Source organism: Bos taurus, chromosome 5, assembly GCF_002263795.3.
Source record: "Bos taurus isolate L1 Dominette 01449 registration number 42190680 breed Hereford chromosome 5, ARS-UCD2.0, whole genome shotgun sequence".
In the NCBI taxonomy this organism is placed as follows: domain Eukaryota; kingdom Metazoa; phylum Chordata; class Mammalia; order Artiodactyla; family Bovidae; genus Bos; species Bos taurus.
Window position 1 is genome coordinate 113118245 of NC_037332.1, and position 23172 is coordinate 113141416.

General features: G+C 45.4%; 1 protein-coding gene across 11 annotated transcripts in view; it reads right to left on the minus strand.

Annotated features, from left to right (window-relative positions):
- The window catches only part of TCF20 (transcription factor 20), a 193255-nt gene that overhangs the window by 16373 nt on the left and 153710 nt on the right, over positions 1-23172 (minus strand). Inside the window, exon 3 of one of the 11 annotated variants that reach the window (XM_059886466.1) lies at positions 6-18526. The exons of 9 other annotated variants lie outside the window; for them this stretch is intronic. In XM_059886466.1, coding sequence (XP_059742449.1) covers positions 18446-18526 — 81 coding nt within the window. In that variant the 3' untranslated portion in view covers positions 6-18445. Of the gene's footprint in view, positions 1-5; positions 18527-22816; positions 23006-23172 lie in introns of those variants that run through there. One more of the 11 variants, XM_059886468.1, reaches the window with a different exon arrangement.

Here is a 23172-nt window from a genome sequence, read left to right on the forward strand (position 1 = left end):
TAGGAAAAATAAAAGTGCTCCATAAGCAGTTACACTTGTGGAAAATGGCCCCCCCGCCCCAACACACACCGCACCCCTCCAGGGACAAAGGGGACCAGAGGGCACCCTTCCATCTTTGCTCTGTTGCCTGGGATGGCAGCCCGTCAGGGTCCACGTGGCTCACAGGCCTGCAGCAGTCGGGAACGCCTCACAGAGCGGGGCTTGTGAAACCTGCCTGGACACAGCCATGGGGTGGACGCCCCTAACCCACAGCGGTAGCAGTAGGGTGACAGTGAGCTGGATCGAGCGCCCTGATGCTGATGCCGACGTAGAACTACACGGATGCAGCCACAGCGCGGCCCAAGTCGCCCTGCACCGTGCGGCGGCCATCGCTGGATGTGCCCCGTCTGGTCGTAGCCAGCCTGTGACAGCCCCGATCTCAGATGAGGTGCCTGGAGCCTCAGAAGGGGAGAAACCCGCGCCCGGTCAGAGCCAGTCCTGGCTGACCACACCTGGCCTCCTCCAGAGGCAACCAGGGCAGGAACAGGGTGCTGAGCCAGCCCTGGAAGAGCGACATCCTTCCGGGTGCTGACAACCACGTGCCCTCACACCCTTGCCAAGAAATAAGACTTCCTGGCCCAGGGTAAACCAAGGGCGGTTGGCAGCGTCTCAGGCAGCCCTTGTCAGTGCCACAGGGTCCCTTCAGAACAGAGGTCTCAATCATCAGCCGGAGAGCAGGAGCGTGGCTAACTCCTCCATGGCCACCCACAGGCCTTTCTGCCACACCCCTTCTCCTAAAGGAGCCCTGAGCGGTCAGCCACCCAAGGGGCTCATGCTCCGGGCCTCCCTGCCCTGGTGGCCATCGAGGAATGCGTGTGTCAAACATTTCTGGCAGTAAAGTCTGAAGAGAACAGAATTTCTGAGCAAGTTTAGGCCTCTACCCGGGGACAGGAAGCAGGACAGTCAGTCGCCGTCTCACTCGGCCTCTGTGAGGAGGGGATGGTGAGATCTGTCACAACCATCTCGTCACCACAAGGAAACAGCCCGGGAGACAGAGCCCAGCGTGCTGAGCACCATAGCACGACAGAGCGGGCGGGTTCTGGATTTCTGGGACATAATTGAGCACAGGACCACCTTGTGTCCAGACCTGTTGAGGAGGAGGACACTTTTCTTAAAACACACACACACACACACACACACACACACTCTTTAGTTTAACTCTGTAACTTGCAGTCCAAATATCCTGACAAGCAGGAAGGGACCCAGTACTCGAGGTCTGGCTGTATTTGGCTACAGGTGTGGACTCCGGAATCCAAGTCATTCCTTAGTTAAGTGACTCCACTGCTGCCCATCTTTGTGCTGGTCTTGGTCAAAGTCCTAACCTTCGTCTCTTCAGTCTGCAGACGTGGGCCTGCTGGTATGGTCTCCCTCACAGAGATGTTGGGAAGGTTGAATGTGTTAATCCAGGCTTTTAACAGTGGCTGGATCAAAAGTGCTCAGCAAACCTGACCCAAGACACCCATGCGCCAGACACAGGCCGACAATGAGCCACCAGCAGAGGAGCCTTGTCATCCCCTTGGGTCTGAACACTGTCCATTTCCTTCCCACCTCAACACATGCCCCTGTGTCCCTGGCAGGGCTTCACAAAACTTCTTGCCCAGACAGAACCAGCCCACAGGCCCCATTTTTCTCATTAAAAAAAAAAAAAAGCAAACTCCCTCACCAGGAAATGACACCAGTAAAATGATGCTTCTTCTAATTAAAAAACAAAACAAACAAACAAACAAAAACATGCAATTAATTTACTGTATTACTTCCAGAGGAGAAAGATCCTGCAGGGCCTATTCGGGCCTTAGAGAAAGGACCTTATAGCATTTAGTTCAGGGCTTCTTAAAGTGTGGTCCCTGGACCAGCAGCGTTGGCATCACCTGGAAACGTGTTAAAAATGCAGATTTTTGGGATTCTGGGCAGACTGTAGAGCAGGTAGCACCGGGAACCTGTCTCCACGCCCAGACAGTTACTGCACTGGTGGAATCTATCTGGCCTAACAGCTCCAGAGCCCTGGAGTCTGCTGAAGGCCTGCGACTCCCAGGGAGGCGTGGACGGAAAATGGCAGTGGGTTCTGCCCACCTCCTGCTCCCAGCCAAGGGCAGGCAGCCTAACTTTATAGCTTTGTAAGTTAAGGAACCACAAAAAGAACACACTAAACCCAAAGCTAGCAGAAGGAAGAGGATAATAAGGATTGAAACAAAGATGAACGGAACAGAGAGGAACAGACTATGAACAGAGAAAGACCAAACTGAGGATGTCACTACTGATTCTACAGAAATAAAAGGATTAAAGAGAGTACTGTGAGCAACTGTGCACCAGTAAGCTGGATAATACATGAAATGGACAAATTTCCAGAAACACAAAATCTACCAAGGCTAAATCACAAAACTCCCGAAAAAGAAACGCCCTGGACCTGATGATGGCTTCACTGGTAAATTTCACCCAGTGTTTAAGAAAGAACTAATACCTGTCCTTGTGAAACTTCTCCCAAAAACTAAAGGGAAGGGGATATTTTCAAAATCATTCTAATGAGGCCAGCACTAGCAGATACCAAAGCCAGAAAAAGACAAACACACACACAGAGTCACACAAACCCTACAGACGAATATCCTTTATAAACACGGATGCAAAAATCCTCAACAAAACACTAGCAAACAGAATTTAACAGCACATGGAAAGATTATATATCCTGACCAAGTGGGGCTCATTCCTGGACTGCAAGGATGGTCCGACAGACAGAAATGGATCAGTGTACACGCTACATGCCGTCTATGGGGTTGCACAGAGTTGGACACAACTGAAGTGACTTAGCAGCAGCAGCAGTATGATAAAAACACTCAACAAACTAGGAATAAAAGGATACAAAAGAAACATATGAAAAACCTACAAGGAACATCATATTCAATGGTGAACGACCAGTAGTGTTTCTTCTAAGATGAGGAGCAAAACAAGGACAGTGGCTTTCACCACTTCTAATCAACATAATAAGTTCTAGCCAGAACAATTAAGAAGGAGAAGGAAATAAAAGGGGTTCAAACTGGAAAGAAAAAGGTAAAATTATCTGCTTGAAGATATGAATATTATGTTTATAGAAAACTCTGGAGTTCACACACACACATAAATCCCTAGAACTAATAAATGAATTCAGCAAAGTAGCAGGATACTAAGTTAACACAGAAAAATCAGTTGCCTTTCTATACATGAACAATCTGAAAAGGAAATAACAAAAACAGTTTGATTCTTGATAGCATCAAAATAATAAATTACTTAAGTATTAACTATGGAAGTGAAAGACTTGTGCAATGAAAACTACAAAACATTGCCAAAAGGAATTAAAGAAGATACGAATGGAAACACAGCCTATGCTCATGGATTAGAAAATTCAGTATTATTAAAATATCTATAGAGTGACCCACAGAGTCAACACAATCAAAATTCCAACAAAGTTTTTTGCAAAAGTCAAAAAAGCTATCCTAAAATTCATGTGGAATCTTTTTTGTTGTTGCTGGGCCTCATATCTTGCAGGATCTTAGTTCTCTGACTAGGGATCGAACCTAGGCCCTCAGCACTGAAAGCATGGAGTCCTAACCACTGGACTGCCAGGAAATTCCCATGTAGAATCTTAAGGAAACCTGAATAGTCAAGACAATCTTGAAAGAAAAAGAACAAAACTGGAGGACTCATGCTTCTAACTTCAAAGCTACAGTAATCAACAGCATGGCACTGGCATTAAAAACAGAGATATTGCCCAACAGAAGAGAATAGAGAGCACAGAAATAAACCCTTCCATATATGATCAAACAATTTTTGACAAGGGTGCCAAGATCATCCAATGGGGAAAGGACAGTCTTTGCAACAAATGGTGCAAGGAAGCCTGAATACTCACATGCCAAAGAATGAAGTTGGGCCTTTTCCTAACAGCATATAAGCGATTAATATCCAGAATCTATAGAGAACTCCTAAAACTCCACCAAGTAATAACAACAAAACCCCCAAGCCAAGCAAAAAACCCCAACCTATTTCAACAATGGGCCAAGGACTTGAGAAGATACTTCTCCAAACAAGGTAGACAAATGGCCAAAAAACAGGAAAAAATGCTCAACATCACTCATCAGTAACGAAGTGCAAATCAAAACCAAAACGAGATACCACGTCACACTCATAACTACGATCAAACAGGAAACAACAGTGTCGGCAAGGCTGTGGAGAAACTGGAGCACGTGGGCACCGCCGGTGGGCATGTGAAATAGCACAAACACTGGGAGACTTACAGCAGATCCTCAGGAAATTAAACACAGCATCACCATGTGGTCCAGGAGTCCACTTTGGAGTGTATATCTCACCAAAATGAAAGCAAAGTCTAAAAAGTATCTGCACACCCTTGTTTGTAGCAGCATTATTCACAACACCTAAATGTGGAAGTAACTCAAGTGTCCACTGATGAATGAACGGACAGTGAGTACAGTATACACATATAATGGGATATTATTTGGTCATAAAAAAGGAAGGACATTCTGACACATGCTGCACCTTGCGGACATTGTGCAAAGTGAAGTAAGTCAGTCAGAAAAAATCAAGTAACACATGACTCAACTTATATGAGGTATTTAGAATAATCGTACTATACTGGTGGTTGCCACGGTCTAGAAGGAGGAGAAACTGTGGAGTCTTGTCTAATGGATACAGAGATTCAATTCTATAAGCTGAAAAGAGCTATGGGAATGTATGGTGGTGACCAGTGTGAAGGTATTTAACATGACTGAACTATGTACTTAAAAACAGTTAAACCAGGACTCCCTCGGCCATCCAGTGGTTAAGATTCTGTACTCCCAATGCAAGGGGTGTGGGTTCAATACCTGGTCGGGGAACTAAGAGATCTTGCACGATGTGTGGCACAGCCAAAAACAACAACAAAAAGTGGCTAAACCTACAGCTAACATCAGACTCAGTGATGAACAGCTGAAAACATTTCCTCTAAGATCAGGAACAAGACAACGACCCCCACTCTCTCCACTTTTATTTTAGTTTTGGAAGTCCTAGCCACAGCAATCAGAGAAGAAAAGGAATTCAGGTTGGAAAAGCAGTAAAACTGTCACTGTTTGCAGATGACATACTAAACATAGAAAATTCTACAGATACTAATGGAAAATTACTAGAGCTCAGCAGTGAATTCAGTAAAGTTGCAGGATACAAAACAAAATTAAGACACAGAAATTTGTTGCATTGCTACAAATACACACTGACAACAAAAGATCAGAAAGAGAAATTAAGAAAACAATCCCACTTATCATCACATCAAAAAGAATAAAATCAGGAATTCCCTGGTGGTACAGTGGTTAGGACTCCATGCTTCCAATGCAGGGGGCATGGGTTTGATCCCTGGTCACGGAAGATACCACATGCCTCGAGGCAACTAAGCCCAGCATCACAGCTACTGAACCTGCACGTAGAGTCTGTAAGCACAACTACTGAAGGCAACTGCAGCGGGGCACAGCCACAAAAAAAAGAGTGAAATCAGAACATTATCTAACTATACACAAAAATAAACTCAAAGTAGATTAAAGACCTAAATGCAAGACTGGATACTATAAGTATAACTCCTAGAGGAAAACATGGGCAGAACACTCTTTGACATAAATTGCAGCAATATCTTTTCGGATTCGCCTCCAAGAGTAACAGAAATAAACAAATGGGATCAAATTAAACTTAAAAGCTTTTGCACAGCAAAGGAGACCATAAACAAAATGAGAAGAGAACCTACAGAAGAGAAAATATTTGAAAACGATGCAACTGACAAGGGATTAATTTCCAAAATATACAAACAGCTCATGCAGTTCAATATCAAAAAAATAAACCACCCAATCAAAAAATGGACAGAAGATCTAAATAGTCATTTCTCTAAAGAAGAAATACAGACAGCCAATAGGCACATGAAAAAATGCTCAACATCGCTAATCACTAGAGACATGCAAATCAAAACTGCAATGAGGTACTAACTCACTCTGGCCAGAATAGCCATCATAAAAAAAAACAAAAAAAAACACTGCAAATAGTAAGTGTTAGAGAGGATGTGGAGAAAAAGGAATCATCTGGTGGGAATATAAACGTATAGCACAGGGAATGATGCTTAATATTTTGTAACAATGTGTAAGGGGAAAAAAATGTAAGAATATATATATAATGTACACACACACACACACACACACACAATATATAACTGAATCATTGTGCTGGACACCTGAAACTAACACGATATTGTAAATCAACTATACTTCAATAAAAAATAACAAAAATGGTTAGGATGGTAAATTTTATGTTGTCTATTTCACCACAAAACAACAAAAATTCAAATTCTCAAGCCCCGTGTCAAGCCTCCAGGCAATTCTGATGCTCCAATACAGTTTGAGAATCACTGGTCCAATTTCAACTCCCAAACTTTTTAGATGAGGGAAAACAAAGATGCTATGACTGGCTGAGGTAGAGTTCCAGGTTTCCTGGGTGCCAGTGAGTGCTTTTTCCATTATGCTTCTGCCCCTCGCAGACTCACGCAGACATGGGCCACAAGAGGTGGACCGGACGCCCACAGATGTCCGGCCTCATCCTCAGAAGCTCTGCCTCATGGCCACGGACCCTGCAGATGTGGTTCAGTCAAGGACCTCAGATGGGGAGTGTTTGGTGGATTATCCAGGTGGCCCCAATCTAATCACGTGGGTCCATAGATGGAAAGAACCTCTCCCAGAAGAATCAGCATCACAGGCGCCAGGGAGATGGCGGTGACGAGAGCAGGACCAGAGAGATGCAGCGCTGCTGGTTTTAACAGTGGAGGAAGGGGCCGTGAGCCAAGACGCGGCCGGCCTTCAGAAACTGGAAAAGACGAGAAAAACTCTGGAGCCTCCAGAAAGGAGCGCAACCCTGCCAACAGCTTCACACGAACCTAGTGAGAGCGTGTGGGACTCGTCACCTACGGAGCTGCAAGATAACACGTGTGTTCACCACTGCGGTTGTGGCAGTACACTGCAGGAGTGACGGAAACCAGTGAGGGGCTCTCCTGAGAAACTCACAGCAAGACAAGTGACTGCTGATTTTCCTCTTATGTTCCTCGATGGAACAAAGTTTCACTCACGTTTTCTTAGGCAAATTCTGGCGTCAGATCAGTGACACTGGAACTATAAGGGGCCCGGGTCTGTCTTCAATGACTTTTTTTTTCCTGGTTCAAGAAACAGACTAGAAGCAAGATGACCTGCTGCGGATCACATAACTAGAAGTACCAGACTCAGAACTGAAGATTCTCTTCTTCTGAACTCCAAGTTCAACCACTCTTTACACCACACAGTCTGCCTTCTAGTCCCCTTCATTTACTCAACTACCTAGCATTTGAAAAGTGCTTCCTACATGCCAGGTGCTGAAGACAGAAGCTAAAAAATTTCTCTAACAGCTTCTATGTCTGATCACCCTTTCTATCCTAAAATCAAGACCCAAGCCAATACTGCTTCCAACTGGATTTCTATTCTTCACTTTTTACCTGAAGAAGTTAGGATACCACTCTCCCATAGTGCAGATAGTGTGATAACATCAGTGCACAGCTGAATGTCCCTGTTTCTGCTGCCACCGTTGTTACAAGTTGGATAATATTCATTCCAGGAGAGTTAAGTCCACACAGTACCACTCCCCACGCAGGGCAGACACGCAGCGGGACTTTTCAGTCATGGTTGCTATTAATAACTCAAAGTACTTTTTCAAACAAGCCATGGTCCAATTATTTCAACAGTGAACCTTTCATTTATTTAGCGGGTAGAATAAAGGTTATTTTTTAAGCAATTCTGCATTTTGTGATACTGTAAATCTTGGGAAATAAACTATAAAATATGTCCTTAGCTTTAGGACATGTTAAGCAAGAGCAAGTGGCCAAACACCCTCCCTAACCCTTTCGCCAGCCCTTGTCACTGCCCAGAGGCAGGGCTCATTGACTGGAGGTGGCAAAATGCAGGGGCAGAATCTCAGAGGGAGAATTTTACATGCCTCTTCACTCACAGAAACGTCTTTCCTGTGAGATGTAGCAGTGACCTGAATAACTGCTTTGTTTTAATGAGCATCTCTGAGCAGCCTCTGTGCACCAAAGCATTTGGGTCAGGGTCTTATTAGTGCTGACGACAATCAGTTCTATTAGAGCTTCAAAGATCACATAGGTTGTCAGGGTCTTATTAGTGCTGACGACAATCGGCTCTACTAGAGCTTCAAAGATCACATAGGTTGCCACTACTGTGCCCAAATGGCTTCTACCCAGCACTGCACATACTTCTGCTCGTGCTTACAGCATTAACCTCTTCATATCCGCCCACCTCCCAGAAACTGCGAGACTCATTCTTGTATCCCCAGGGCCTGGCACACTGCAGGAACCGTGAATGCGGCCGGACGGAATGAACACGACGCCTGACACACTTGAGCATGGAGAAGACCAACGGGGCTACTCTTCAACGTGAACTAAAAAGCTGCTGCTGGTAGAGCTGGGGACATGTGGAACATGGTACATGTTAATTTCTGGCCACCAGTGAGAGCTTCCTTTCCTCTTAATTCCACCTTCTGTATCTAGGACAGACGTCTCTGCCCCCAGCGGTCAACTCCAGCCACGTGGCAGGACAGAGTCCACCTGCAAGGAGCTGCCCTCTGTGTTTTGGGTTCTTGCTTCTTCGGAGTTAGATAATCTCTTTATGTTCCCCGAAAGCCCATGAGACGAGCTGGGAAGTTCTGCGGCCACTCACCATTCTCACAGACATGGATGGAGGGCGCGGCACCAGCACCTGGAGCTCACCCCATGGCCCAGAGAGCCATCAAGGCTTCTGCCCGCCTCCGAGGGGAGAGACACTGGGTCTTTCCATGTGCACTTACTCCATGCTACGAAGAGGTGTATATTACAAAGTAGCATCTATGTCTCATGCGTGTTCCAGCAAAACCATTACATCCTGAAAAAATTATGGCAATACTAGTTTAAATGCCATCGTTCATGTCAGCAGCGTGCACTGGCTAAACAGCTAACTGTGTGCACTAAGACGAGAGCTTCAGGTCCGTCTGGCTTTTTAGAATAAACACAGATGGTCTGATGAAAACACTACCCACGTGTGAAGCAGCACAGGGGCCAAAGGTGTAAAAAGCCAAAAAAAGTTACCACCTCAATTTCATCATCTGCAAAGTGGGGATAACAACACCGCTGACCCTTGAACAAGTCAGGTTTGAACTGCTGGCGATTATATGTAAACACTACAGAACTACACGGGCCACGGCTGGTTGAATCTGCAGAAGTGAAGACACCAAGGATGTGGAGAACTGATCATCAGCTACACTGAGGTTAACCCCTGTGCTCCTCAAGGGTCTACTTGTCTTCCTTTTCATAAAGTTGTTCAAAGTAACTGTGAGAGTGTTTCATAAACTAGAAAGAGTTTATATAATTGTTAGGGCTTATAAAAACAAGTCGTCTCTAACGTGTCATGTTTTTGGTAGTTACATCAAAAATAGACATAACACATACCAAGTAGATCCTATTAAATTAAGACAAATTAAGTTTAAAAACTGCTTTTTGGAACGAATTTTTTCCTTTAGAATACTGCCCGAAACATGCAGACCCTGGGTGGTCCTGAGTGTCTGCTGTCAGTCTTTCTGTAACTTGCTTTGCTGTGTGTCTGTTTCCACAGTATTTCACCTCTGAGCGTGTGTATGAGCAGCCGTTGGCCAAATCTCTGAACACTGCATCTCTTAGCTACTGTTAGCTATTGGTGGAGGGTCAGTTGCTAAGTCGTGTCTGACTCTGTGTGATCCCATGGAGTTACCTACCAGGATCCTCTGTCCAGGGGATTTTCCAGGCAAGAATGCTGGAGTGGGTTGCCACGCCCTGCTCCAGGGGATCTTCCTGACCCAGGAATAGAACCCAGGTCTCCTGCATTGGCAGGCAGATTCTTTACCACCATCAGGGACTCTCACTATCAGCTATTATTTTCATTTCTCTTTCTACTTCTATCCTTGAACAATACAGATTCTTGGGAATTTTAATGTTTTGTGAAGCACTTCTGCACTGGAAGGGAAGGTGTAAATAAACAAGGAATAAGGCAATCAAGTACAAATTAAACAGTAGCAGGAGGCCAGTGTCATAGCCGAGCACAAGCTCAGTGAGGCAAGGGCCCCTCAGGCTGGCCCGCCGCCTGTGCCAGTGTCACCGGCTAGCCCCCTGCCACGGTTCTCCAAGACTGTCCCCGCCCTTGCTATGCAACTCCCTCACTCACGTTAGAATAATCTCATTCCCGCCACTGCTTCTGGACCCCTCAGTAGGATGGGCTGAGGCCCAGCGGGCAGTCCTGCTCCTCCTCAGGACGCACCTGGGCTGGCGGTTCACCCCCCACCCCCAGGACAGAGTCCTCTGCCTCGCCTGGAAACCAGGAGTGAAAACACACACGCACAACTCTCTCTAACCCGACTGTGATCCTTCAGATACAAAAATCTGGACTGAAACTATTCATTCAGATTCCCATTCCCCTCCCATACAAATCCAAGTCAAAATGAATGGTTCTGCTGCTGCAAATAATAGTTTCTGAAAAATATGAGTTTCTCTGAGAAAGCTTTTTAAACCACATTATAAACCTATAAAACATGTGGCTGAACGGGGGTTGGAGGTGGGGTGACTGGCCTCAGAAGTGGAGCCCAACACAGACAGTGTGGCCACGGTCAAAATCAAAGTGCGGCTGTTGAGGCAGCGTCTCCCAGGACCGCCTGGCCCCTGTTCCCTGGGTTCCCTTCCTGCTGTCTCTGCACTTGCAGATGGGTTTACCCCGAAGTTACGATGCTTTGGATCATGGCACGAGGTGTGAGATTTAAGGACTGTTTTTCTGTCCTTTCTTATTTTTTTGCACTTCATCTGCTGAACAGAAGAGGCCAGAATTTACCCTCAACCTTGAGCACATGAAAAATATTACAGTGCACACGCTTTTCTATGACGGATTTGTTCACTTTATCATTCAGCAAGCAAATAATGAAAACATTAGGGTGCAGCTGGGGAAGGATGTCTTTTCTCTAGAAGATTCTATCACACACCTATCTTTTCTCGTGGTTGCTGTTTCACAAGTCCGAATCTCATGTGTCAGGTGTGTTAGAAGTAAGGCACACCTGTTGTACTTCCATCAGATGCAAAGGTCAGTAACCACTGGCTGACAATAAAAACCCAGGCTGGTGCTTCTTTACAGAATCATGAAGTACAAGTCACTCTACTAAAAATGAAGAAAGGATTCTGACTTCCTAATGAGCTGCTCTTGGGACTTTTAATTTGCCTTATTAACATGTCAATTCTGCATCTACAGCGTAAAACTGCAAAGCCGAGAAACTGGAAACACGGGTTAGAAGAAAATGAGTAAGAACCCAATTAGTTTAGTCTTTACTGGCTCAAATGTTCTCTCTTCCTTATCTTTCCCTCTAATATTCCAATTGCTCTACAGGTTGAAAGAGACTCTCAAGGTGCCTTTGATTATCAGTGGCCTTTGCTTTGATATTCTTCTTAAATGGTATGAGCTTCAGAAATATAATCATTTTTCCTTTCTATTCTTTCAACAAATTTTACCTGCCTGCGTGCCAGGGAAGGGGGCTGAACAGAATATCAAAAGCCTGCCCTCGGGGGGACTTACAGAAGGGCTTGCAGGTAAGACTCCAAAATTGTAATGTGTCAAGATATAAATAGTACTTTAGAGCTTAGAATTGGGGTCCCTGACTTAGTGAGGCAGGTCAGGAAAGCACTCAGATGTCAGGGCAGAAGGAACAAGCTGCCTTGTAGGAACAAGCACTTTCGTGTGTGGAGGGCTGACACAGTGGAGCAGGTTCTGAAGGGGTGGAGAGCTGATGAGCAGAAAGGTGGGATCAAAGATGGCCCACTGTTGAGTTAGGGGTGTCATGGAAGAGTCTGGGGATGGGGGTGGAAATGCATTCAAGAGGCTGCATTTGGAGATTTTGAGATAAAACCAATAGGATTTGGTGATAAGTGACAGCCATGGAGGTCTGAGACAGGGGTCTGAGATGTGTCTCGTGGGTCCTAGGTGTGTGTGGAGAAGTCGGGGGACTCTCCCTGGGCAGGCATGGTGGAAGGGGAGCCCTTCCAGCATCTGTGCAGCTAGATTCTGAGGAGGGGAGGATGCAAGGGGCCTTTGAAAAAGTCCATTTAAGAAGAGAATGCTTTGGACTTTGGAATGATGAGGAAAGGGTTTAATTCCACATGACATTTTCTGGGTAACTGAAGGTAAAACTAGAAACCTTTCTGGAACACATGGGTCTACATTATTCTGGATTAAACTGATTATTCTCTATTGCCCCAGTGACGATTTTATTATTAGGGACAGTCTTGTAAGGTATAAGGTAGAGACTAGGCTTTTTCTTTTTAATCAAAGTGACTCCCAGATATAACTTAAACCTTGCTTTTATAAATAAATCCCTGCTAGTAAGCTTTTTTCCTGATCATTTTCTTATTTATCCTAAAGTGGAAGGAAGAAAAAAAAAATCCAGTTAAAGACATGTTCTGGTTCGTTGCTGACATTTCCTGGATTTGCCTGCCTTACATTCAGCTGGCTCTTTCTCTCCATTCTTGCCTCAAATACAGGCAGCCTAAAGAGAGACAAGACACAAAAAGAGAAAAATGGAGAGACAGCAGGCGAGGAGAGGAGGCTCCGAGCTCCTTCCTGGGCCGAGCTGCGCAGGGAAGCCGCATGGTGGTGGGCTGGCAGGCAGCGAAGGACTCCGCAGGAGAGGAGACCAGGGCCGCCGGCCACCCCCATCCTCCGCAAGACCAGCCTGGGGCCAGGTGATTAGTTTAAGCCTCAATTCCCCACCCCACCCCCAACAGTAAACTGGGAACAATACCCAGATGGGGAAAAAAGGAGGAGGATGGAGAATCTTTCAAGAAAATTAACAAGAAAAACAAACCAGGAGTCTCCCCAATCAACCCAGAACATGGTTGACAATGAAGGGAAAAAAAAAAAGAGTTATCTGTTTAGATGACGTGGAGGGGATTCCTAAGACACTGTATAAAAACAGAAGGGAAAAAGAAGGCCCAGCAGCATTCCTGGGACAGCCCTGGAACAGGAGAGCCCTGTGGGCCGGCCGGGAAGGCTGGGCACTCGGCAGTGCAGACGCGGGAGGAGGAAGCCTGTGAAGCACGCGCTGCCAGCGCCTGCACCCGCACTGCTGCCGTGTTCGTGCACTGGTTTTGAACATTTATCTTTTCATTACAATAGCATTTTTTAAAAACCGGCCAGGCACATTCTTTTTCTTAACCACTTTTTTTTCCTCCATCGATAATGTTCTCTAAACATGTACTAGTATTAGTACAGGTCCGAGTAATTATTTCTACCAAGGCGCCCACAAAGTTGAAAATTTTAATTACCACATGTGGTATGAACTTCAAATGTGGCTGTGGTGGGCACAGTACTGGCTGTTCACTGTGGGTTTTAAATGCTCTATAATTTCCTGTCTAACTCTAATTCTCTTGTGTTTATAGTCTCCAAGTTCAGCAATAACACATTTACAGAGGCAAAGTCAAAGCGATACAAAGCAGGTTTCCCAAGAAAATACATCCACTCACCACGATTTAAGTTAAAACCAGTCTTCATCCCCACCCCCTTCTAGAATATTAAAGTATATAAAAGGCTGGGTTCAACCATTTTTCTCCTGCTCTTGAATTGTATATTGTTACGTTAACATGTATTCTTCATAACTCCACTTAAGAGAAAGTCAATACTGGCCTCACTAATGAAGTTTCTTTGGTTTAACCAGACTTTGGTTTTTTCCTGAAACATAGTTGCATTTTTTCTACCCACAGGTACATATACTCCATTAAAATAATTCTAATCAGAGGCTTTCTTTGATACCTGGAGAAGAAAGCTGTAACTCTGTAGAGAACATTATATAGTTTGTCTAAGGGGAGTCTCCACATGGTAGGAAGAAAAGGGATGTGTGCCCTTTAAGAAGTTAGAAAGGAGGTTTGAGGCAGTAATTAGCACGTTTGCTCTGAACAGCAGCTGAGAACCTGAGAAAGGCCAGCCCAGCGGGAGGAGGAGCACTTGGCAGCCCAGTGAGAAGAAAGACGGGCTTTTCTCTAAGTGCACAGATAAATGCTTATACACAGAGTTTAAAAGAAGACTACATACTAGCTTATTTTTTACCCCTTGCTCAAAGAGTGGATTGGCTCGCAAGGAGAAATGACTGCTTTCTGAATCTAAAAAGACATCTTTTAAAAGAAATTACCTGTTAGGAAAGTGACTCCCACTCCTTTCCAAGGCTCCTCCAACCCAGGAGTTGGGTCTATGCATCTAGAGAGGTGCTTGTGTTTAACTGTTTTATCATTTCAGTGCAGGAAAGATGGCTTCCTTTAACAACATCTCAAACCTGCCCAGCTTATCCTGGAACTTCTATCTTCGAAGACCTTCCAGACTCTGGGAGATCTTTCCCCTTATTCATGGCCTCTCTCCCTACTTGCATTTGTTTTATCCCTTCTTGACCAGATCTGCCTCTACCTCATCCATCCCCGACTCCCCAACGGAACAACGGAGTTCTTTCTGCAAGTCCAGATCTTGCCAGGCAAGGCCACCCTATTCCTGGAAGCAGCAGGTTCTTCAAGCAGAGGGCAGCTTGAACAGGCACAGAGGGCAGAGGCACTTGTACACAGGGACACAGTGCCAGCAGAAAGGAATTTTAAAAAATGGGGTCGTCTTGGCATATTTAAGCACATTAAGCCGGTACAATCATGCACAGGGTCACTGGTCTCCACATCCAAGAGCCAGATCCCACCAACCCTGTGAGTGAGCTGCACGGGGCCACTTAGTGAGACAGGGCCTGTTCTTCCCAGAAACCTCACACTGGAAGGGAAAACTTGGTCCACACCTAGCACGGAAACTTCGCGACTGAGTTAGCCGAGCAGCTGACGACCGAGCTTTAGTCAACTAGCTGAACGCTGAGTTTTCAGGGTCGATTCCAGTCTGCCGCCTGCCCTGGCATCACCACCACCCAGAAAGACTGAACGTGCAGCAGCCCCGTGTTTCTTCCACCCAAGGAAGTCCAACAGCTATTGGCTCAATCCACCTTCATGGATGTGGACACTTTTCTTCTTCAAGAGCAGGAAGATACTCAGCAAGAAGCCACTGGTCACTTCAGCAGATGGAAGAAATGGGAACTTGGAAATTATATGGCCAAGGTCACAATTAGTTAAATTCAACAACTACTTTCGCCACCACCATTTTGCCATTTTTTAATGTCAAGTGACTGCTGGACATATTTTATCCCTACAACAATCTGAAAAGGTAGCTCAGTTTCTACCTCCACTTCATAGGTTAAGAAATTAGGCTGGCAATGGGAATTTGCTGTATGGCTCAGGAAACTCTGTGTCAACCTAGTGGGGTGGGATGGGGAGGGAGACGGGAGGGAGGTTCAAAAGGGAAGGGATATATGTATACCTATGGCTGATTCATGTTGAGGTTTGACAGAAAAAAACAAAATTCTGTAAAGCAATTATCCTTCAATTAAAAAATAAATAAATTTTAAAAAATGAAATGATGGGGGAAAAAGACTAGAAGAATAATTAGGCTGGGATAGGCTAAAGTGACTTGTGTTCTGTTATAATTTTCCAAGAACTCAATCCTTATCAATATTTGGATGAAGGAAAAAATGAGATCTACAAAATTCTGTAACCATTAATGCTCCCCAACAATCTCTTTCCGTGTTTTCAGAGGCATCAGTGGGGTAAATCCGAGAGCCTCTTCCATTCTCCACTGGTCCCTGTTCTCGGGGCAGCCTGTGAAGTGATGTGATGAACAGGGATGCAATGAAACGTGGTTCCACCACATATATGGGTTTTCTTCCATGAGTGAGATTACAAAAGACAACAGAAAATGGGGCTACGCAATTCCCAAGTCAAAGTAAGGAGCTAAAGGCAACAACTGGTATTCGATGCCTGTGTGTATGTGTGTCTCTCTCTCTCAGTGTGCGTTTCTGGATCATTTCCTGGGCTTCGGAGAGTTAAATGGGAAGGTTGTGAATGGAGTGTCTTCCAGAACTGAGCGATGAGATCTTGTTGGCATATTCACCTTAAAAGGAACTCTCTTTTTTCCAAAGTGGGGGTGGGGTAGGAGGAATTCCCCTGCTGGAGAGGCAGCGCGCGGAGGGGAGGGGCTTTCCTGAGGAAGAGGTCTGCAGCGCCGCAGGGCCTTGCCTGCCAGGAGGCAGCAGCAGCTCACAGGGACGCCACCTACTACCACACGGTGGCTTTGCGTACCGTTCCTCAGGGCTGCCTTTACAAGGCATTAATATGTTTTGATTCCTTCCAGAGAGAACTCTATCAAGAAACAAGCAAAGAGAACCATCTGGCAATTATCCTATTCCTTACCTTAATCAGTTTAAAGCAATTTTTGAATGAAAAAATGAAGTCACTCTCAAGTAAACCAAGGACCTACATCTGACACCCGTCTGAACCAAGATTTAAACTTCTTAGACTACTTTCCAAGTCTGGAACCACCTGGCATCTCCATGGAGCCAGTCACAGGGAATATGCCTGACAGTTGTTAAATGAACATACATTTTCCTAAAACTCTTCCACTAGCTGCTTAGTGAAACAGAGAAGAAATTAAATGCCTTCAAAGTTGATGTCACAGGAGAAAAGGTAACCCTCCTACACTGTCTGAAGGAATGTAAACTGGGGCTGCCACTTTGGAGAACAGGATGGAGGTTCCTTAAAAAACTAAAAACAGAGCGACCACATAATTCAGCAATCCCATCCCTGGGCACATACTCAGAGAAGACCGTAACTCGGAAAGATACACGCACCCCAATGTTGACAGCAGTGCGATTTATAACAGCCAAGACACAGAGACAACCAAAGTGTCTACAACAAGACGCCACACACACACACACACACACACACACACACACACACAGAGACAACCAAAGTGTCCATCAACAGATGAATGGATGGGAAAGACGACACACACACACACACACACAGTGAAATATGACTCAGCCACAAAAAGAACAAAGTAATGCCATTTGCGGCGACACTGATGGACCCAGAGACTGTCGTACTGACTGAAGGAAGTCAGAGAAAGATAAGTACCGTGTGATATCGCTTCTAAGTACAATCTAAAAAAGGGTACAAGTAGACTTCTCTACAAAACAGAAACAGAATTACAGACGTAGGAAAGCAAACTCATGGTTACCAGGGGTGAGCCAGGGAGACACACCAGAGACGGCGTTCGACATACACGCACTGCTATACATAAAACAGATACTAATGAGGACCTCCTGTGGTGGCAGAGGGAATTCTGTTCAGTGTTCCGTAATGACCTATATGGGAAAAGACTCTAAAAAAGTGACTACATATATACACACGTATATGTGTAACGGAGTCACGTGGCTGTACACCTGAAATGAACACAATGTCGTAAATCAACTATATCCCAAAAGAGAGAAAGGCTGGCGTCACTGCAGTCTCCCCTCAGAATGCACCAGCACTTCAGACTCGAAGTCTGTTACTTTGCTGACCCTGGCTCAGGCATCTGCTTCTGCGGCAGCTCCTTACTTCCGTTCCCACGAGGCGCATTGCTTGACAGCAGTGTGCTGTGGATATATTCACATCTAGTGTCAGCTGTAAGCATACACAGACTACCTGGCTTCCTGGGAATTTTCTCTTCAGGCTGACTTCTACCCAATAAGCTTAATGACAGGAACACGTCTTTACTAAAATGACATGGGGGGACACCTCCTAGGACTGACATCAGCCCACAGTACTTGTTTTGTCTAAAAACCACAACTCAAAAGCCTCTAGGAATAGTCTGGAACCCACCAAGGAAGCTACCTGATCTCCAGTGAAGTTAATTTCACCCCAACAGTCCTCTGTCATCTTCCTATTTATAGATGAGAAAACCATCTAAGAGCCCTCCTGATGCCTTACTCAGGTGGCGCTCCTGAAGAAAGGGCTTTCACACATCTGACATTTCCAGGTAACCAAAGTTATTCAGACTGGGAAAAAGATGCACAGAAAAAGGCACCACCCTGAGGAGAAACTTTAAAGTTCTAAATTAAAGATCATCAGGCATAAAGCTTTAAAGCAGGAAACAGCCATACCACCAATACAAGAAATAAAATTAAAAAGAATAAATTAAAAAAATTTAAATATCCAATGTCATGAGACTGCAGTGAAACACACACTCACATGGATGAGCGTAGTTTGGTATGATCCTCTTCAGTTAGACCACAAGATAATGCCTGTCAAAAACCATAAAATGGCCACTTTTTGATTCAGTAGTGGACATCTTAAAAATTTCCCCTAAACAAAACTCTATGAATAGAAATGTATACTCATCTGTTTGCAATAACAGAGGAGCCTGGCACGCTGCAGCCCATGGGGTCACAAAGAGACAGAGAGGACTGAGCGACTGAAGAATACAGACAGGAAACTAACCGGAACCTCCATGTCCAACAAGAACACCTGCAGAAATTACAGTGCATTAAAACAACAAACAGTAACACTGCTATTATTTACCTTTATGTAGATAAGTAGCGCCTTTATAAACGGTATTTCATATGTGCACAACGGGGGAGTAAGGCTGGGAACTTCGACCCCAGGGACCCTGCCAGGTGCCTCCTCCAGGCCCCGAGGCCAGTCTGCCCGGTTCTCTCTCTGGCTGCCCTCCTCCATGTCTCCTGTGAGTGCAGCTGCCTCAGACCCTCAAAAGGCAAGTGTCCGTCCACGGACACAACCTCGGAGCCCAGCGGACCATCTGGTAAAGTGCATGCACTCTGTCTAGTCTCAATTCAATACACAGAAGGCTTAAGCTACATCCTGGAACTCTGAGAATATGGGTGCCTCCGTGCACCACAGGGCCTTTTTCAGACCCACCTATCAATCAGCCCTTCCTCACCGTAACTATATGCAATTCGGTATTCCACTGTGCTGTCCATAATGTCAGTATCTTGGAAAAAATTATTCAAAAACCCAAACCAGCAAATTTCCCCTTCTGCCCCACCCCATCCCTCCACAATCATATTTTAGGCAATGATTACAATGATAAGCTTAATTTCTTTCTTTGACACCTTTTCAGGGTTCGCTACATGAGATTTTTAAAAAATGACACAGATCTCATGATTTCCTATTTCCCCTCCACTTTCTTGCAACTTAGATTTAAAAGTTTTCTAGTTTTCCTATTAACTCAAAAAGCTAAATACAATCAACAAGTCTTCATTAAAGAGGCCTGGAGTGCTGACTCCTGTGAACTGCTCTCGTACGAGCATCTTCGGTCTGCTACGCATCAGCCACAAAACGGGACATCGCCCTTCTCTTTCTCAGCCTCTCTGTGGTTGCTGCCCTGCTCACACTCACACGCCCACTGACCTCACTGGCTCTTACCTGCCAGGCTGGTCAGTTTCTAGATGCTATGAACTTTAAATTCTAAAACGTTGTTAGCATATGCCCACTCCTCTGATTCCTTCACCACCCCTTCTTCAGCCCTTACCATCTCCTGTATAAATTAAAGCCACAGCCTCTCACACCTGGTCAGCTTGCTCATCTCTCCCCACGTCCTTCCTGAATCTCTTTCATACACACACACCTGATCATATGATACACGCTTAGAAACTGTCAGTGGTTTTGCGTTGCCCATAAATTAAAGGCTATGACAGAGGCCTCTGCCATCCATACACAAGACACATATTGACTATTTTTGGTGGGAGACAGAGTGTGGCTGTCCCGAATCATTCCATGAATTATTTTGCGTCTCTGTTTATAGGGCTGACCCGTCAAAAATGCTTATTCAAAGAACCTTATTACTAGGTAGACTCTTTACTGTGGCCTTAGGTAATCACTATCAACACTGACCAACCCACAAGAATATTAATGCTTTTACTGAGTGTGCAGGCAGATTTTATTCTCTTCCTTCTGCTCCTCTCCTTTGAGGAGTCTAACTCCGGAGGGTGTTCATGTGGGCTAAAGCTATTTCATGAGACAGTAATTAATACTTCACCTTACATACCAGAATCCCTGCTCCCCTCAAACGAGAGCCTCCCACAAGAGTAATAAAAATGAGGAGAAACTGTTTGTTTTATGTGCGGGGCCACTTTGCTATCCAGGAGGATATGTTCTGGACACTGCCGGGACGAACCACCAATTGTGCTAGTATGAAACGATACAAACCAGCACTGAGTGAGTTCACAAAGGGATACATCTCCGCCAAAACAACACGCGAGAATGGCGCTCGAGGGCAGACGCCAGCCCACGGCACAGGCCGAGCCCTTCTCCAGGCGCTCTCCAAAGAGCACCTTGTTTCACGCTCAAACTGATTTACGGCAGGTGCCGTCTGCTTCCATACTTCACAGGTGAGGAAAGTCAAGTACAGAGGTCAGTGGCTTGAGCAAGTGACCAGCTAGGAAATTCCCCAGAAGCAACGTGATTCCAGGGCTGACCTAGCCCACTCCACACAGCCCTCAACACACACGCGCATGCACGGTGGCTGAGCCACACAGCGAAGGCAGGAAGGGGAGGAGGGTCTTTGGGGGCAACCAGTAAGCTGACTGGATTTTCCCTTCTCAGACTTCTTTCCAATACATGGGAAGATGGGAAGAAACTGGCCTGCACCTGTGACCTTCAGGGTCCTGTGAAACTGGCCTTGGCGTAGGGAGGGCAGGGCTGGGGGGCGCGGACGCCGCACCTCCGTCGTGCAGGAGTTGTGTGGGGCGCCGCACTGCTTTCTGCAGGAAGCACGCAGGCCTCCCTGAGGCCAGGAGCCCCTGCACATGCTTCTGTTCGCACCCCAGCCCTGGGGCCGGGCCGAGACCCCCTCACCTGCGAGGGACAGAGGTCCTCAGCTCACCCTAACGTCAGATTCTTGGCTTTCTAACAAGGACTCGGACACCTGCTGAACTGAAATGAATACTTAACTTTTATGTGCTATTTGATCCTGTGAGCTCTTTAACATTAACAATATACCTAGTTTAACCTCTCAGGGATGAATTATTCGGCCTAATATACAGTGACCTGTCAGTATTCTTATTTACGGTCCTTTAGCATTTTCAAAGAATAGTCTGAGCCTTATAAGTTTTATTTAAAAATCAGGGGTAAAACTTCTCTCATCGTCCCTCCACCCCTAAAAGAAATAAAGAAACAGACCGTAGGAAAACTCTTCCAATGTGTAAGGTAATATAAGCAATAAGATTAAAAACTTCCAAGTTTCACAGGAGAGTCCCTAGAATTCAGAAAAGCCAAATTCTGAAAGAAAATTAACCCTTTCTCTGGAGGTTTGGTCTCAAGGCCATCATGTAGGAATAGAAAAAAAGATACCTATCACACGGATAAAATGTTAAGAAGAATAGGAAATAAGATAATTACACAACCTTCCGCTGCGTGATAACACGGCAACAGAGAGATGAACAAACCTTGGTGCCTTAATGTTACCACGGACAGGCTGTGCCAGCTGTGGTGACTGGGGGCTGGGGGTGGTGGTGTGTGAGGAAGACAGAAGAGGAGGAGGAGGACAGAGAGTAATGCAGGGACGAGGGGGATGGAGAGGAGCGTGCGGGGCAGGGCAGGGGCAACGGCAGGCACAGTCATAGGGGAGGCGGGAGGCTGGAGCCAAGGGCAGAGGCCAGGAGTCAAAGGACGGCTCAGGAGTACCCGTGCTGGCGGCCGCGCCCTCGCGAGGCTGCTAGCTTACAGAGCACACAGATGGGATTCAGGGAGAATGTCTTTATTTTAGGGATAACAGGAGAAACTAACCAACCCGTTTTTGACATTTTAACATGCAGTCACATGTTCAACGTAATCAATGCATTAGTACTTTTACACTTGTCAAATTATGTTTTTTGTCACAGTTTAAAGTAAATTAAGGGGGATGTTAGCCTGTTAGATGTAAGAGGGCAATTGTTACTGCCCCTTATTTAGTTACAGACACTCAGAAATGTAAAGAGAGCGAAAGCCCTTTGTACAGGAATGTTCTAGCTTTCAGCTATTTTCAGGTTAGTGTAACTGAGGCTTACAGGGAGAGGAACAAGTGTGTTTTGAAGACTTTGTATTATTTTGCGAAAATATCACACTTGTCAAAACACCTGATAAATACCTGGGCCAAAATGGGTCTTTAGTCAAACACACATGGCCTCATCTCACATGGCGGGACTGAGGACACGCCGAGCAGACCGGAGCTGAAGGCGCCACTGAACCTGAGGGGAAACTGGGCCCAAAGTGACCCGACAGACTGAAACAGCGTCCATCAGACTAAAAAAAGGAAGTCAAGTCAGTGTCGCTTTAATTTGTTCTCAAGCACATTATGGAGCATAAAAGCTAGACAAATAAAACTGAAAAGGATCTCGCAGTCATAGTGGAACATCAGTTCCAAGAGCCAAGAAGCATAACTTTTTAAAACAGTTTAAAAACCAACGCATCACTCGGGGCAGCACTTCCCAGGCGTGTGTCACTAAAGCCCAGCCAGCCTGTGTTCTGATGTGACGGACTGGTCTTCTCTCTTCCAACCTAACACTTCCCAGGCATGTGTCACTAAAGCCCAGCCAGCCTGCATTCTGACGTGATGGACTGTGTCTTCTCTCTTCCTACCTCACTGGGAGGCTCGTGAGAATAACACAGATGTGCAGTGTATTGAAAACCTAAATTCCATATACCAAGCTAGCATTCTGTTCTACAAGAGGGATGGAAAATATAGAATGGGGTCAAGGGAAGAGAAATGTAATATTCTTAAAGGGCACTGGTAGAGTGAGTACAATACAAGAAGATAAAGCGGCAGTATGAGATTTATTTAAGAGACTGGTCAAGAAAGCAACATAACCTTCAACATGTCAATTACATCTCAATTTTAAAAAACAAAAGTAGGCCAACTGTTATGAAACCTGTTACTAAAGGAGACAGCGGAACCTGCAGTCCTGATGGCGCCACCGTGGAACCTCAAGGTCCAAGTTGGGGTCTCTACTGTAAAGAGAAGTGTAGGGTCAAAAAAACCTGTTTTTGTGCCTTTTACCTTTAAGTGAAACATCCCAACTGAGACAATTAAGGCTGCAATTAATATTTTAAAAATAAAAGCTACTTTCAATGTTCTCTACCTAATGTGCTACATGTCATTTAAACCATATGAGGGA